A 17,813-nucleotide genomic window follows, 5' to 3' on the forward strand; every position below is an offset into this window, starting at 1 on the left:
GAAAGAAAGAAAAATACAAAAATATTTAAAATAATGTACTATATTTTATTATCATTTCATTTTATGAATAAAAAAATTAAACTGGGAAAAAAAACATTTGATCAAACCAAAACAAATGAAGCAAATGTTTTCGGTCATTGAAATGTTCACCATATCCCCATTTAATAATAATATTTTTTTCTTGCACGTATATTGAGCAAATCTTTAACTTATAATTCCTCATCCAACTCGATGACTGTAGAGCAAGGGTGTCAAACTCGCGTTGGTTCGCGGGTTGCATTAACATCAATCCCATTTCATGTGGGCCGGACCATTTTAGATCTAATATCTAGATTTTTATTTTATTTTTCTAAATTGGATTAAAAGAACTGGATCAAAAGCCCTAAATAGTCCGTTTTTATAGATCTAAAACAATGTTTATTTGAGCTTTTTTTTCTTAGTAATGGAAATGTCTTTTAATCATGTTCAAGTGGAAAACTGAAAATATTTGTATATTTATTTTTAGATTTTACAAAATGATTTTTGAACTAAAAAAATTGCAATGATTGTTTTTAAAAAGGGTAAAATCAGGAAATGTAATGTACATCTGTTGGAGTTTGTTTCAGTAACAATTATATTAAGCGTTAGTCAAGCTTATAACGATTAATATTTCACACATACATATAATGATTAATATTTCTTCGTTGTACGCACATATAATAGTACCCAAAATAACTCCAACTTTCCCCCCTGTTATTATATGTTTGCACATGATCTCCTCAATAAAACTTCCTATCATCATTTGATCCTAAAACAGAAAGTCGGCACTCATGATTTACTTTCTCGGGCCACACAAAATGATACGGCGGGCCAGATTTGGCCCCCGGGCCGCCACTTTGACACCTATGGTGTAGAGGTTCACTTGGCCGAATTCAGTGCGGGCAACCGCGGGCTCGATTTCCCCTGGTGCCGTATGATTGTGAGTTCGAATGGTCGTCTATTTCTCTGTGTGCCCTATAGCTGACTGGCGACCAGTCTGGGTTGTAGTCTGTCTTTCGGCTGAAGTCAGCTGGGATAGACTCCAGCAACCCTTAGGAGGATGCACGGTATGGAAAATGAATGAATGAAGTTGAAAGATTTTTCTTTGACTTCCCCATTGTTCCGCATTGTTTTTCTGATGCCGGATACCCCAAGTCGGTGGTCCTTGATCGCAAAATTGACATAAATGGGGCCCCATTTGTGACATCGTCTTGCCTCCACAGGACTGGCTTTCTATGCCGCCCTAGCTGGTCCCCATGCACCTGATGAGACTGACTGTCTGAACAAGAAGAGCTCTGATTAAATTCCGAGGCCCGACCGGGGGGAGTCAGGAGAGTCATTGAGTCATGTTTAATATAGATGGCCCAGAAAGATGAACTAACATCGTGATTGAATATTCGTCGGAACGATCCATTGGATGCGACCCCCGGTGTCAAAGGCGTTTCATCCAGTATGCTAGCGGGGCAAGAGGCGGCGCCGATTTTTGGGAGATAAACTGGGTTCCGACAAAAGATCCCGGATGATTTGACATTTAGTGCATTTGGTGCATTGCTAAAAAGGGGATTCCAGGGTGGGATTGTTGTCACTTTTCGACTGTTCCTTTGGCCACAAGAGTCTGCTCGATGAATTTTTGACGTCTTGCTTTTGTGCCTTGGCTTATTGAAAGTCACAGTGAGGAGCTACTGGGGAATGAACGGGACTTTGTGTTGGGAGTTTGCAACAATGTCTGGCCCATATTCGGGGAGACGGAAAGTTTTGCAAGCTGGTTTGGACAAAAAGTTGATGGCAATTGACCAGCTTGTATTTGTCGTGGCGGCAAAAGAAAGCTGTGGCATTGTGGCATTTTTATTTTCTTGGCATCAGAGTTACAGGCGGGTGTCAATTAAATCATTCAGTGCCATTGATAATCAAATATATATATTTAGTAATATTTTTTTCAAAAACGATATTTTATGCCCCATTGCTTTTCACTGTTGAATGGAAATTCAGACATCGAAGGACGAAAGGCATTACAAAATGCACAAAATTATGGTGGTAGTAAAAAAATTAATTAAATAAAATACTAGTAGCAATGGTAATCATGGTAAAACGATGTCTACTTTAAAATATTACAATTCTGACCAGAAATTCAGCTCAACACAAACTCATTCACTGCAGCAGAAGCATAAAACCAACCACAAAAACGGGAAAAAAAATAATTATTCGCTATTTAGCTAAACTACGAAAAAATATAAACGTTAAGAACATACCATACAACCATACACAGCCACGCCTACTATATTCATATATTTTACCATGTGAGTTGAGAATGCCCTCTGGTTGAACTCTTAAGACAAAACGGAAGTGTTTCACCCACGGTCGGTGAACGCGGAAATCGACCCCAAACCTAACCGAGTCCTATTTCCCCGCAAAGCATCCGTCTCACCTGCGTGGCATTTTGGCAACCGTGCAACATTTTAGACGCAGCTGTGCATGCATGTGTATAAAAGGCTTATCTACATATTGACTCGTTTTAAATCCACACCGTTGTCGGTACAATAATTACACGTCTATTCCTTCCTGCACCTGAGGCGGGCGACACCGTAGGGGAGTCGCCCACCGGCATCCCAGCGGCACCCCGGCATACAACCCCCCAGCGTCGCCTCGTATCCAAACAGCTCGGGAGCACACCCTTAGCCATTTGCAATGCTATGGCGGCTTCCTGTTACGGGGACAGCGAGTGAGCGGAGAGCGCCACCGCATGGCCGCCAAGTCATCTGGTGCGCGCACATTAACGCTTATCGACCCATAATTCATCGCTCCCCCCAACGAGAAGCCCGTTCAGCTATTCCCAATTACTCTGCCAAAGTTATATCAGTGGTTCATTAGTCCGGCAAGATTCATAATTGATGACATAAAATAAAATATACATACGATCATGAATCAAGATGATCAGGACAGGAGAGACAGAGTCGCAATCACTCTCGGAATTGCGGTGTTTATTTTTATTCTTCCGAATAGATGAGCTCAACATCCCTGAAAAAACATCTCCAAGGTTGCCAGGTAGAAAAGGATGCCTTTTAACATGGTCTTCCCATTTCAAACCTAGAAAATCTCACTTACAAGTGCTCTCTGGAATTAATACTAGACAGAATGTTAGCCTTGACGAGTTCTACCAATTAGCATGAAATTGGATGGACATGTCTATCATCCAAGAAAAAAACTGAAAGGTCATTTTAGTCAGAAGCAGCCATTTTGGGAAAATCCAGACTAATGAACCCCTATTGGAAGGAAAGGTGACAAAGCTTCGCCATTAAGCAACAGAAAACGAAGTAAACTTGCCGAAAATAACAGGACGCTCGAAAAATTATTAGCATAACGATGCTAATACTGATGCTAACAAGCGAATGATAGCAAACATGACTACAAAAACAATGCATCTGTATCTCCCTCAATTAAGACTCAACCCAAAAAACAATTGTTGTACCGATACCAATACTTATAATACATAGCTAACAAGCTAATGCTAGCGACCATGCCTCCAAAAACAATGAACGGCGACCTCTTAATAATCTTCCCCTGCGTAAGTTTGCATACAAGAGCAAAAAGAAAGGCATCTCGATGCTGGGAAGGCATTTAAACAGCTGTGAAATTTCCGGTTTGCTTCGGGCTCAGGCCTGCAAATCAAGTTAATTGGTCGGGCTCGGGCCGGGTCGGGCTTTAATAGCCCCGGGCCGGGACGGTCTAGATTTTCTAGGCCCGATTTTACCTCTAATCTGTATTTCCCTCGAATAAGCCTCCCACCAAAAATCTATCTACCGATACTAATACTGATAATACATAGCTAACAAGCTAATGCTAGCAATCAAGTGTCGAAAAACAATGCATCTCTATCTCCCTCGATTAAGGCTGATGCCCCAAATATATTGTTGTACCGATACTAATACGTTATCATTTATTGATTATTTATTTGTCTGTTAGTTTGTTTATAGTTGTTGTTATTTTATTTTACTTGTATAATGACAAAACATGTAATTTAATAATACACAGCTAACAACCTAATGTTAGCGAGCAAGCTGCCAAAAACAATGCATCTGAATCTCCCTCAATCAAGACTCACGCCAAAAAACTATTGTTGCACCGATGCTAATACTTATAATAAGTAGCTAACAAGCTAATGCTAGCAATCAAGTGTCCAAAAAACAATGCATCTCTATCTCCCTCGATCAAAAACTGACGACAAAGGAATATTGTTGTACCGATACTAATAAGTTATCATTTATTGATTATTTATTTGTCTGTTAGTTTGTTTGTTGTTGTTGTTATTTTATTTTACTTGTATAATGACAAAGCATGCAATTTAATAATACACAGCTAACAAGCTAATGCTAGCAAGCAAGTTGCCAAAAACATTTGTATCTCCCTCAATCAAGACTCACGCTAAAAAACTAATGTTGGACCGATACTAATACTGATAAGTAGCTAACAAGCTAATGCTAGCAAGCATGCCTCCAAAAACAATGCCTCTATATCTCCCTCCATTGAAGACAGATTACATTCTCAATAATGTCTGTATTCTGCTGAGATTATTTGTCAAAAAAAATGAACGCCTGACTTTCACAGTTAATTGGCCTCCCTAATTAGCAAAGGATGTCTAATTCCCACATCAGAGCCGCTGTGCTAAATGGCAGCACGTTAGCGAGTGGATGCTATCCCTTTATCCCCGCTTCCTCCGTGTAGAAGAGACGGCGTACGTTACGCACTCCACGACGGATTCGTCGTCTTAATTAGGCAAATGGTAAACAAGAGCTGGCGCTTAATGAGCCGCTTTGCTTGTCAAACAGCTGCCCGATGATATTTATCGACATTTGTGTCACATTCGTGATTTGGCGGATGGATCACGGAGGGTTATAAAAAGGCTAAAAGGACCAGAAAAATGGTAAATAATGTAAATAAGTAAAGCTTTAAGGAAAGAACCTCAGAAATAAACCACATTTCCATGTCAATTTCATTTCCATTTTCCTGTAAATGTCAGTAAATAAGTTAATTTGAGTGATAGTTAATTTACATTTAACAAATGTACATAGGGAATAAAAAAAGGAATATTTTTTTAAATGCCTAAATTTACATTTAACAAATGTACATAGGGAATAAGAAAAAAAAATTTAATGCCTAAATTTACATTTAACAAATGTACATAGGGAATAAAAAAAGAAATATATTTTTTAATTAATTCTTAAAACTTACTATTAATTCAAAATCTTTCTTTTGTGGATTTCTTTCTTTAAAATTCTCATTTCACCTGATTTTTTTCAATTGAATCTTCTATATATTTAGTCATTTTCTTATTTAATTCTTTTTTAATCAACACATTTTTCATACGTACTAATGTACCCCCAATTCTTTATTTATATTTGATTTATATGGACGAATAAATGAGTGAAAAATCTCATTCGGCAAACTTCAAGAACAATACAAGAATCGGAACAAAAGAAATGCAGAAGAGTGCGTTTCTCCATTTTTTTCTTCACCCTGATGATCACTTATAACTTTTTTTTCTAAATTGGTCAAAAGCGGCGAAAAGCAAAAGAGAGAACGAGCGAGGGGGGGCGATGAGAGGGAAAGAAAAAAAATTAAGCTGAGACGAAAAGTGCGACTTGGATTTAATATTTTATAATTGCCAAGGGACATTCTGAGATCAATGATTTTTTTTTCTCTTTTGCCCGGGACGCACATCAGAAAGAGATGTACTTCAGTCTTTTTTTAGGGGAACATTGCTCTATTTAATTTCAGCATGAGCGTGTGCGCCATGCATGTGAAATATGCCCGACGTGGCCCCCTCACGTCTCCCTGGGCACGGCCGCGGGCGCGCATTACCACTTTTAATGGGGCCGCCACCAGAAAAAGGCGAAGCAGCCAATAACCCTGGTCTCGCTAATGGACCGCCTTGTTTGTCCTCGGTCACTGTTTTTTTTTTTGCATTGTGCGACTGCTTTTTACATTCTGAGAAAGCGGGACAATAACGACAACGTATGAACGAGAGGAGAATATGATAAACATTTAAACATACAGTGGTACCTCGACCTACGACATGCTCGAGGTACAATGAAAATTTCAATCGAATAATTCGCCTGAGATACGATCAAAATTTCGAGATGCGACCAAGCCAGGTGGCCATGACATGAGAGGCTGTTTATCATTGTAGCGCACTGTCTTTTTTGCCGCATCTCTTTGGTGTATAACAGATATCTACGAGCACTGAACGATTTATTCAGACGAGTTTCGACCAGGAAATGCACAACGCGCATGCGTGGGCAAAAAGAGAGCTTTCTGGGTAATGAAGTATACTCGTGCACACAACACCGATAGCCAATGGCACCCTTTCTCAGAATAAAACTTCATTACCCACAATCAATACGTGGGTAGGCTGTTATTCCTTCCTTAGCCTGTTAGCTACCGCGATCGCTCATTCAAGACTACTTCTCGTTGGCAAGTGGTCGTGCGTTATCCTATTGTGAGGACATTTGTGTGCATCATTTTCGGAATATTTTGAAGGGAATACAACAGCAAACAGCCCATCGATAGCGAAAGTGAGGGTGGAGGCGTGGCAAACAGCTAACCCGGCCAGAACAAAGGTAAAAAATAAAAAATAAACTTCAGTTTTGTGTAAAGTTACATTAAATGTATGTTTGAGTGTGTCTGTATATATTAATCCAAGTTGATTTAAATTTGTTTGTTCGTTTATTAGTGCGTTGTTGCCGTGGATAAAGTCCCCCCGTGACCAGCGACCAATCGACCGTGTACCATTTTATATGGGAAAAATTGATTTGACATACGAGCTCGGTCCCGGAACGTATTAAGCTCGTATCTCAAGGTATTACTGTTTTCAAATGTCTTTCGTCCACCCAATTTGAATGGAGTTATCGCATTATGATAATCTTATGAAGGGCGATTTCAACGAAGCAGAAAGAAAAATCACAAAACCCTTTTTATAGTTTTCTCGGAGATATTGTTTACGACTTGACAAGCCACGTTCTTGCGCAATCAGTTCGATATTAGAAGATTTTGATATTTGTCCCTCACCCAAAGGAACATTTTTTTTATCCCTCGGAAGACGTAGGCCGTGACGAGTGGGTTAGCGTATCTATCCCTCCCTAGTTCCCATGGCCGGCCGGCACACTTCAGTGCGACAGCCCATCCTCCGTCAGCACGCCTCCATAGTGGCTCGGCGGACGGATTCTTTCTTTGAGAAATTTAATTATATCAAGATTAACAAGGGAGGTAATTAATTTCTTTAAGATTGGTATCCGTTTGAAGCGCCCCGGGCTCAACTTTGTTGTCAAAACTGTATATTTAACCATTATTGCAGGGCCATGCGGAAATGAACGAGCGACATTAATATGGATGCGTTGAAGAGTCTTATCTAAATAGAAACATTATATCGTAAGCGAAAATATGTACATTTATGTACTCGCATGAATGTAAGTTTCATTCGTAAGTGACGAAGCCACGAATATTCGGTGCTTTATGTTATTCTGTGTGACGTAAAATGATCAGGGGTAAGGCTAATACCGTATTTTCAGGACTATAAGTCAAATGTTTTTGTTTTTTTAATAGTTTGGTTAGGCCAGTGACTAATAATGAAGTGCGACTTATGTTTTTATTTTCTCTCTAACCACCGACAGCCTGTTAATTTTTTTTAGGCTATAGTTATCTGAAAAACTGTTATGTCAACAAATGCCTATTAAGCTTGTTGGTCTCTATTTTACCATTTTTACTTTAATTAATGTTTGACCTTTATTTAAAAAAAAAAAACTATAATTGCCCTCCCAAAAATGTGATTTATAATCCAGTACGACTTATACGTTTTTCTCTCTTCATTGTGTATTTTTTGGCTGTTGCGGCTTATACGCAGGCGCGACTTATAGTCTGAAAAATACGGTAATTTATCTAATTTTCGGCTACTTTATAACACTCAAGTGAAGAAAAGTGAACAAACTGTCCAACATGGACACCACATGAACCTTAAATTTTCAAAATTACATCTCCAATGATAAAAACAAAATAATTACTCGTATAGATGTACAACTTAGTGCTAAATATCCTTGGCTAAGGTCATTGCTGGACTAAGCGCTATTCTGGAAAAAAACCACATCATTTTTAATTTCCCAGGGAATTATACATAGTGAAAACAACGCTGAATTCTAAGTGTTTTAACCTGTGCTCCACAGTGCACTGGTAAGTTAGCAAAGGGCAGCGAGTTAACGCTTTTGGCATTGAGCCAGATGGGCCCTTCAAGCATGGCAAAACGTGTTTCGCTGCTACGAAGCAATGGCCTTAAGATGGGAAGTCAAACTAACATCACAATCTTCTTGGCTTTATGAATGCGATAACCAATCTCACAGTATTTCAGCTTGTAATCATTCTTACAAGCAAGCGGGGCGATTTCCCCTTCGCGTTCTATTTTATATCGAGGATGTAAGAGCAGGATTGATATAAATCGAAAAAAAATGCCCAAAAAGATTTTCACCCAAGCAGGATGGTAATCAGTTTGTCAAGAGTCGGGCTGGACGATTTTAGGATCAAGATTGAAGATCAGAAAAAAAAAAAGATCGATCTTGGTGATCAGATGAGTCATATTTAACCGAGAATATGATTAGATGCAAACTGATGTTTGTATTTTCCGGACTATAAGTCGCATTTTTTTTAATAGTTTGCGTGTGACTTGTGTGAAAAATTTCGTACATATATTACTTCACATGTTATTTTCAAGCAAATGGACGATAATTTCAGCTGTGTCATATTTAACCGAGAATATGCTTAGATGCAAACTGACGTCTGTATTTTCCGGACTATAACTCGCATTTTTTTAAATAGTTTGGGTGTGAGTTGTGTGAAAAATTTTGCGCATATTATATCGCCTCACATGTTATTTTCATGCAAAAGGACGATGATTTCAGCTGTGTCATATTTAACCGAGAATATGCTTAGATGCAAACTGACATTTGTATTTTCCGGACTATGAGTCGCATTTTTTCTAATAGTTTGGGTGTGAGTTGTGTGAAAAAAATCGCGCATACTATATCGCCTCACATGTTATTTTCAAGCAAAAGGGCGATCATTTCAACAGATAATGTCAACATTAGCGGTTAGTAGTCTTTTGGCTCCTCCCATGGGTCACCACGGCAACCCCGTAGAATTGCCTGTAACTTTTAAAAACAACTGAGAAGGGCTTACCAAAAAATTGTAATTAGGTTTTTTTTGTCAAACTTATTTTGTAAAAAAATTATATTCAGCCTGCTTTAATATTTTTCTTTAATTGTAAATGCCTTTTCAAGTAGATCAAACCCAAAACCTCAGAACAGCGATGCGGAATGCTAATCACTGCAACTCAAAGCAACATTTGCTTAAACAAACCCCACTGATAAAGCCATAATGACATCAGCGCCCACGAGAAGCGAGTGGGCGGAGCCCAACTATCCAGTAGGCATGACATCACCAAGCCAAGCCCGACACGGCGGTGGGAGGTGAACCCACTTAACCACCGCGTTTAACCCCTCTCGCTTTCACTCGGCTGGTCCCCTTATCCAAACATCCCGCCCCGGCTGGTCCGAGTACTTCAAATCCCGCCACCCCCCCCCTCCATCCCCGGAAACCCCGGCGCTCTATTAGCTTCCTGTTTGTCTGGCGCGAGACCCCGAGTCGAAGATGGAGGGACAATAGTGGGAGGGGGCTGCGAAAAGAAAGGGAGGAACTCCAGAGTTGGGATTGATTTACTCCATTAACCGAGATTACAAGTTTAACTTACAAACCAGAGGTCAAAATTTCTCATTAACAAGGGGGACCGTGGAGGAGCTCGGGGGGCTGGGAGACCACTCTTATTACTGACTACACATTTCAATCTGTCTTTGATGTTCCGTGTCTGCCTTTCGAACCCCCCCCATACCACTTGCCCCTCCCACTTTTGGCGGAGAGGTTGATTTTAATTGTAGCTATAGAACAGAGCGTGGTTTTGCCTGTAAGCCAGCCTCCACATCTGTAGTGAGTGCAGCTTTAGTGATATTGGGTGCAGTCCATAGCTTCAGGCTCATTTTAATGGTGCCCCCCCCACCCCATCCCCAACCCCCACACCCTCCACCACTGCACTCCATCCCCCCCTTTTCTTCATTGGAGACTCAGATTGTTTTCCACGTGATTCCTCTTAATTTAGCTGGAGGAAAGGGCATCCATTTTTTTCTATCGCCTCACTCTTTCTGATCTACGGCCTCAAAAGGAGAAGGTAAAACGACAGATATTCGGGAAACGGTGTCTTGCCGTCGACAAACGAGACCCGTTGGAAGATAAGCCGTAAGTATGTCAAGGCTGCTTCGAAGCTCGTAGCGAAGATGACAATAACGGAGGTTTAAAAAAATAAAATTGGTGTTGTTTAATTTGTTTCTCAAGTGTGCGAGGCGGCAGTAATCATGAATATTGCAAAATGGATTATTTTTGCACTCATGAGTTGCCAAATATTGTGGTCCCGAGAGCCCTGACATCGGAGATTTTTATTATTATCAATATGCGTAACCCTTAATAATAGGTATAGGCGACTATTTTCTTTGTTAATTTTCACTTTTTTCGGGCATATCAATTGTCACACAATTTTTACATTCGCAAGCGGTTTTATTTTTCATAATTAGAACTCTAAGAAATGTGTTTCGTTCTTTCACATGTCATTTTTGCTTTCACGGAATTCTTTTTACGTCAAATTTTTAATTCAGGTAACATTTGTTTAATTTTTACACTGTACAGTCAACAATATTTGCATTTTTCTATCGAATAAAACTAGAGAAAAACATTTTAGCCCATTGCTAAAATGCTACTATTAGTCAATCACATCATTTCCGGTAAATTTTGGATAATTTCCGATTGATTTTGAGGAACTTTCCGGGATGCTTTTTGTTCGTTTGTCCTGTTAGTTTTGAAGGCAGCTACAATGCTACAAAGTGCCTGTCAGAGTAACCCCACGGGCCGGCTCAGACCCCCCAGTAGGGCCACTTCCGGGCCACAAGCCACACGTTTGCCACCTCTGTTTAATGGCTTTCCCTGGAAAACACCCACAAACGCAGGAGGAAAACATACACAAGGTTCTCACCCAAAACTTTTCACTTTAAGATCGAAGCAACTGCCAAATACACAACTGTGTCCAAAATTTGGACCTTTGGATTACAGACTTTGAACACCCGCACATTGCCATTCTTACAAGCACTCAGGTAACTTTCCCAAGAGCGTCAGCTGCCCCTTTGTGACTCCGCCCCACTCCTCCATCTTCCTCGAGGTTCCTCACCCTTGACTTTTTATGCCCGACTTCAAACGTAACCGAGTTGTGATTAGGGCGTTTGAGGATCCAGCATGGTTGGGGGGACTACAGAGCGACCCCCGACTGAGATCCACCGCTGGGTCCTGCCAGCTAATCCACCCTGCGGAGTCTTGCGAGGACCCCTTTGTTCCGTCCCGGTTTTTCAGAAACTCACAGTCTTGACTGGGTTTCGTAGCCCTCGGCGGACCTCATGCTGCTCGGCAAAGGACCCGGCAGAGGTTGCGAAAGTATTCACATTTTGGAATTATGTAGGACAGATATTTCAATACAAATAGAAACGTAGAAGTAGGTGGAAAAGTCAAAAATAATTGACATTAGTTTTTACATCCACCCTGACAACGGATTAGCCATAAATCCTTGCTAAAGGTGACAACAGCAATTCTGTTCATTTAGGACATGAATCTGTTATACCATAATCCAAAACCAGTGGTGTCAAACGTAAGGCCCGGGGGCCAGACCTTCCTTCACATTGTTTTGAGTAGCCTGCGAAAATAAATTATGTGCATTTGACTTTGTTTTTTGTTTTTATGGGCTAAAATAAAATTGGAAGAAAATGTCTGTAGTCCTTGATAAGAAATCAAGGATATCAGAAAATGACCTTCGCTCCCACTTTTAGTTGTGCAGTCATACCTCTACTTACGAATGCCTTTAGGTACGAAAGTTTCAGGTTATGATTTTTTTTATATGCAAATGAGTGACTCGAGATACGAACAAGATCCAAGTTACAAAATCCCCCAAAAAGTAAATGCATTTCCTTATCCTTTATTTTATTTTGAATTCCCCTTATTAAGCGATTAAAACTACAAATTCAACGTCGCACATATTTTCGCACACACACATAGGGCACACGTAAAAGTCTAAAATGTACTACAAAGTGGACGGCTTTCGGCCTTAGTAGAACGGCTCTTGGCGCCATCTGGCGGACAAACACATGTATTACATCTATAACGGCCACGGGGGGAGATATTGCAGCGGCGCAGGGCACATTTTCATATGCTTTATATATTTTAAGACTATAATAAATAATTTCCTTATTATTTTCTCTCATTTTTGTGCGTTTCCTCACATCTTTCATACAAAATTGTGACACTTTCACCAATTTTAAGGGGTTTAGTTTGTACTTGTGTGAGGACCATGGAACGAATTAGAGTATTTATATATAAAGTACACCTCTACTTACGAAATTTTCAAGTTACGAAAAAAGTCTCGGAATCAAAAAACAGTACACAATTGGGACACTTTGACCAATTTTAAAGGGTTTAGTTGGTAGTTGTGTGAGGACCATGGAACAAATTAGAGCATTTATATATAAAGTACACCTCTACTTACGAAATTTTCAAGTTACGAAAAAAGTCTTGGAACCCCCAAAAAATGGCTTGATTTTTTTTGGTTGGATTTTCGTAGCTTTGACGTATTAAACAGTTTAGTAAAAATTAGCGTTTTAAACGACGGAAGATCCAAATGATTGGACACTGGAAAAACCCTTCGCTCTCACCTCTCTAATCTCCGCCCTGGAACGAAAACTAGCGAGCGAAATGGCGTCATCTGAATTCCATCACAGAGGTGAGGAAATGAATAAACAGGGAGGAATGCCATGGTGTAGCAGGATCTCAACAAGGACCATTATCCGCCTCCTAATTTAAGCGCTGGCACCGAACTGAAGGGCCGCCTTTGTCTGGGATTCATGCGGGGAAAAAAAAAAAGCTCAGGATGCGATGTCAGAGGGAAATAATCAGCATGGGCCCTCCGCAACGTCGAGCCGCCCGCCTGCCCGCCTGCGCTCCTGGCCACGGGAGCCCCCGCCGGCTCATTTCTGTGGAGATGAAATCTATGACAAGCCCCTCAGTGAAGCTGAGAGCAGGCAACAGTCCAGTAACACCCACAGGCCTGCAGGCATCCTGTGACCCCCTTAGAAAAGTCACATTCACTTTGCTCTGGAGAAAGGAAAGAGAACGCCGGCGGCTCTCGCAGCCCATGTGAAATGAAGAAATGTGAGGAGGTGAAATCCAAGTGAAAATAAGTTAAGACCCCCCTCCCCACCCTGCCCAGCACCCTTCCTTCCTCTGCGAGCACTCCAGAGCACTGTGCTTATGCCGCTCTAATTAAACGTGAACGGGACATTTTATACACACAGAAAGCCAAAAATTGAACAATGTATATTCATGTTTTTTCCTGTATAATTGCATTTAGGAAAGTCAGGGTTTTTTTTGGGGGCTTTTGTTTTTGGACTGGAGCAGAAGGTCACAGGCTAATACCCATCAGGCTAAAACATTGTGAAAGAGCTGGGCGCTGCACTCAAGGAGCAGAAGTAATGCTTTTATTTTATTATTTATGCCTTTTTACCGGCCGCATTTAGACAAAACTGCTGCTTGGGTAGGAGCGGCTTATTTAAATGAATGATTTCGCATTCAAAACTCGGCCTGGTTTGAGATGAATCAGACGTACGGGGAGAATATGTGGAATTTCAAATGTTCCCAAGGATCGCCCGAAGGGGGAAACGCGATTTTGTCAAGCAGTGGCCATGCATGCAGCAATTCATGTATGACCTGAAATATGACACTCAAGTATGAGCTTTTTGTTCCTTACCAACATGAAAACATCAATTAAGGGGCGACGGTCAACAAATTCAAGAATTTCCAATTTTTTTTTAGATCCATTAACAATAGCCTAGCATGCTAATCCATTTTTGCTGCAATTTCTTACTCGGGTTATAAAAAGGGTAAAAACTTTACGAATAAATCTCTGGTAAGGTTAAAGGTGGAGTTTGCGAATTTCAACCGGAGAGCAACATTTGATGTCAACCAAAAAAAAAAACTTTAAAAATCAACCATGGAAAATGTATTGAAAACATCCATCAGTTTACCTATTTCATAGTTTGCATCTTTTAACTCCTAATTCTAAAAAATTAAAAGGTACAAAGTGAGCATAAAGTACACTACGTTCTGTTTCTTGATTAAAAGCTAGGATAAGGTTGAGTTAAGTTAAGTTAAGTTAAGTTAAGTTAAGTTAAAGGTATAGTTTGCTCATTTCAACCTGAGAGTAACATTTGATATCAACCAAAAAAAAACTTTCAAAATCAACCATGTCAAATGTATTGAAAACACGCATCAGTTTATATATTTCATATTAAGCTTGTTGGTCTCTATTTTACCATTGTTACTTTAATTAATGTTTGGCCCTTGTTTCTAAAAAATATTAAAATTGCCCTCCCAAAAATGTGATTTATAATCCAGTACGACTTTTACATTTTTCTCTCTTCATTGTGTATTTTTTGGCTGTTGCGGCTTATACGCAGGCGCGACTTATAGTTTAAAAAACACGGTACTTTGTATCATTTTCGGCTACTTGCTAACACCCAAGTGAAGAGAAGTGAACAACATGGACACCACATGAACCCTAAATTTTCAAAATTACATCTCCAATGATAAAAACAAAATAATTACTCGTATAGATGTACAACTTAGTGCTAAATATAGAGCAACATTTGATATCAACCAAAAAAAACCTCTCAAAATCAACCATGTAAAATGTATTGAAAACATGCATCAGTTTACCTATTTCATAGTTTTGCATGTTTTGACTCATAATTCAAAAAAATTAAAAGGTACTAAGTGAGCATCAAGTAAACTACGTTCGGTTTCCTGATTAAAAGCTAGGATAAGGTTAAGTTAAGTAAAGTTAAAGGCGGAGTTTGCTACTTTCAACCGGAGAGCAACATTTGATATCAACCAAAAAAAAAAAACTTTCGAAATCAACCATGTCAAATGTATTGAAAACACACATCAGTTTACTTATTTCATAGTTTGCATGTTTTGATTCATAATTCTAAAAATTAAAGGGTACAAAGTGAGCATAAAGTACACTATGTTCGATTATGAGCTAGGATGCAGTTTCGAAAATTCTGTGTTTATTCCCGTCATTTTAATGTTGATTTTCCAAATGTGAAATGTCCAGATTTTGTCTGTGTATTAATGACACAGAAGTTCTAAATGGGTTTCATTCACGAGAATTTAGGCTCAGTAACAGCATGTCTGGCGTGTTCACAGCATCCATTCAAATTGCTTTAATTTTATCCCTAAACAAGTCACAGCTCCTAGGGGCATTATATAAGCAGGATATGTAGTGCTTGCTATGATATGCTACGATGTGTTAATTCCTTGTCACAGGACTTCATTTCTTTCTTTAGCATTTTGTCGTTGTTACAGTAAATGTCGAGAGAAGGGATGTCCCGATTTTTTCATATTTTTTCATATGACTCCGAGTCGCCGTGTTTGGAGAAAAAGTACTAAGTAGGGGGAAAAAGTCATTCTTTTGTCCACCCAATTTTGCAAAAATTATAATTAGATTAGATTAGAATTTTATTTCATCCTAAATTCGGGAAATTTCTTGGTTGCAGTAGCAAGACAGACACAGACACACAAGACTTTGTAGAACTAGTTAAGAAAAAAAAATGGAAAAAAATTAAAATATATATTTATATAAAAGGGTGATTTCAACACACACACACACACACACACACACAACCTTTTTTGAGTTGTGCGGCACAAAAATAAGGTTGCAAAAAAAGTTGAAATAATCTATTTAACATAAATAAATGTGACTTACCTTTTTCACTGCAAGGTTTGTTTCAATTGTGTCAAAATAATCTGTATATTTATAAAATATTGTTGTTACCTAAACTCATTATAATGCCAGAGCAAAACATTTTTGATCTTTTTCACCCGATTCCGATTCTCTGAAAACAATGCGATTGGTCCTGATTTCTGAAAAACTTCCATTCCGATTTCTGATCGTGGGGACGTCCCTAGTTGAGAGTCATGCACTTGCGATTCGGTGTTTGAACCCGGTTCCGCTCTTACCTCAGTCCCTGATGGGGTGGCCCCCGGCGAGTCCACCTTGCGTTTTTTGCGGGGTCCGATAGCCGCTAGCGCCGTGAGGTTAGCGTCCCGCTGCCTCATTTGGGCCAATTCCTGTTGCTGCATCTAGAAACAAAAACAAAAAATAGCGCATCCATTAAAACAAAAATGTTTTAATCAGATGAAATAAATCTGATATTTTTAAGTATGCATTCATTTGATCGTAAAATTAGCTATTTTAAGTATCTACCTTATTGTCATTATTATCGTTTTGCAGTAGTTATCACAACATACCGTCTTTTGCGCCTTCTTGTTTTACAGTATTTTTCACTTTCTGGTTTAAAGATGTTCGAAAGAAGTCCAAAACCTCCTAAAATGTATTTTTCAAACAAAAATGCTCAACTTTGGTAAATTCCGGCAGACTTTTTTGTGTGTATCTACTCACATTTGGACTGTTAGCCTTTAATTTTCTCTATTAGCAACACTAAGAAATTGGGATTAATCAAATTTTGAACACAATAACCTACTTTTACACAAAAAACTTGGTTAGATTCAGGGTCACTTTCTTGTTTGATTGGTTACATCTGTTGCACATCACAATTCAAAGCGTGGTAGCTCAAATAACCTCAGCTTTCCCTTTACATTTTATATTTTTTCAGTAGAAAATATTCAAACCAGACCTGTTACAGACCTTATTATGTGGCGAAACAAACACCTCAACCATAAAAAGAATTTGATACGATGCCTTTTTAAAAGACCAGAAATATAAACATCATTAAAAAATCTAGAGTGGTTAGCGCGTCGGCCTCACAGTTCTGGGGTCGAGGGTTCGATCCCAGGTCAGTCCACAGTGTGTGGAGTTTGCAAGTTCTCCCGGAGCTTGCGTGGGTTTTCTCTGGGTACTCCGGTTTCCTCCCACCTCCCCAAAACGTGCAGGGTAGGCTAATTTAACACTCTAAATTGCCCCTAGCTACAACAAATTTGTTGTTTGTCTCATTCTGCCATGCGATTGGCTGGCTACCGATTCAGTGTGTCCCCCGCCTGGTGCCCGTAATTAGTTGGGATAGCAAACCCCCCCGACTCGTGAGAATAAGCGGTTCAGAAAATGAATGAATAAAGAAAAACAGGATTAATACACGTCTGTTAATGTAACAGCTACAGTTTAATCAATAAAGTTTTTCAGATTTCTTTAGCCAACATAACGTAAATTGTAAGCAAACTCTCAATCTCACTCCTAATCACGACCAAATACATTAAAGTTTTCATTTTCAACATTATTTCCGAACTCTTTTGGTCGCCGATCTTTTGGTCGCCGGTCTTTTGGTCGTCCGGAAGATAAGTGATAATTACCATTTAAATCGTTGCTCAAATTCCCTAAATACAAACTGCGAATGACTATTTGGTCATACTTAATGCCCTATTAATTATTAGGCTAAAGAAAAGCCCCAAATTTCCCGGACTTTTATTGTTTTTTGTTGGAGAACTTAAGACCCTGACTGACGTAGCTTCTTAAAGGGAAAACGCATGTAAATACAAACTCTTCTACACTCACACATCGGCTCAGTGAAACTGCTCATGGCCATTGTTGGCTTTTATTGATG

General features: G+C 39.4%; 1 protein-coding gene across 1 annotated transcript in view; it reads right to left on the bottom strand.

The window, feature by feature from the left end:
* LOC144064849 (transcription initiation factor TFIID subunit 4) overlaps window positions 1-17,813 on the bottom strand; it is a 123,752-nt gene that overhangs the window by 38,552 nt on the left and 67,387 nt on the right. The window contains exon 16 of the mRNA XM_077587730.1: window positions 16,216-16,338. Coding sequence (XP_077443856.1) covers window positions 16,216-16,338 — 123 coding nt within the window. The remainder of the gene's footprint in view (window positions 1-16,215; window positions 16,339-17,813) is intronic.

This window comes from Stigmatopora argus, chromosome 2 (assembly GCF_051989625.1).
Source record: "Stigmatopora argus isolate UIUO_Sarg chromosome 2, RoL_Sarg_1.0, whole genome shotgun sequence".
NCBI lineage: Eukaryota > Metazoa > Chordata > Actinopteri > Syngnathiformes > Syngnathidae > Stigmatopora > Stigmatopora argus.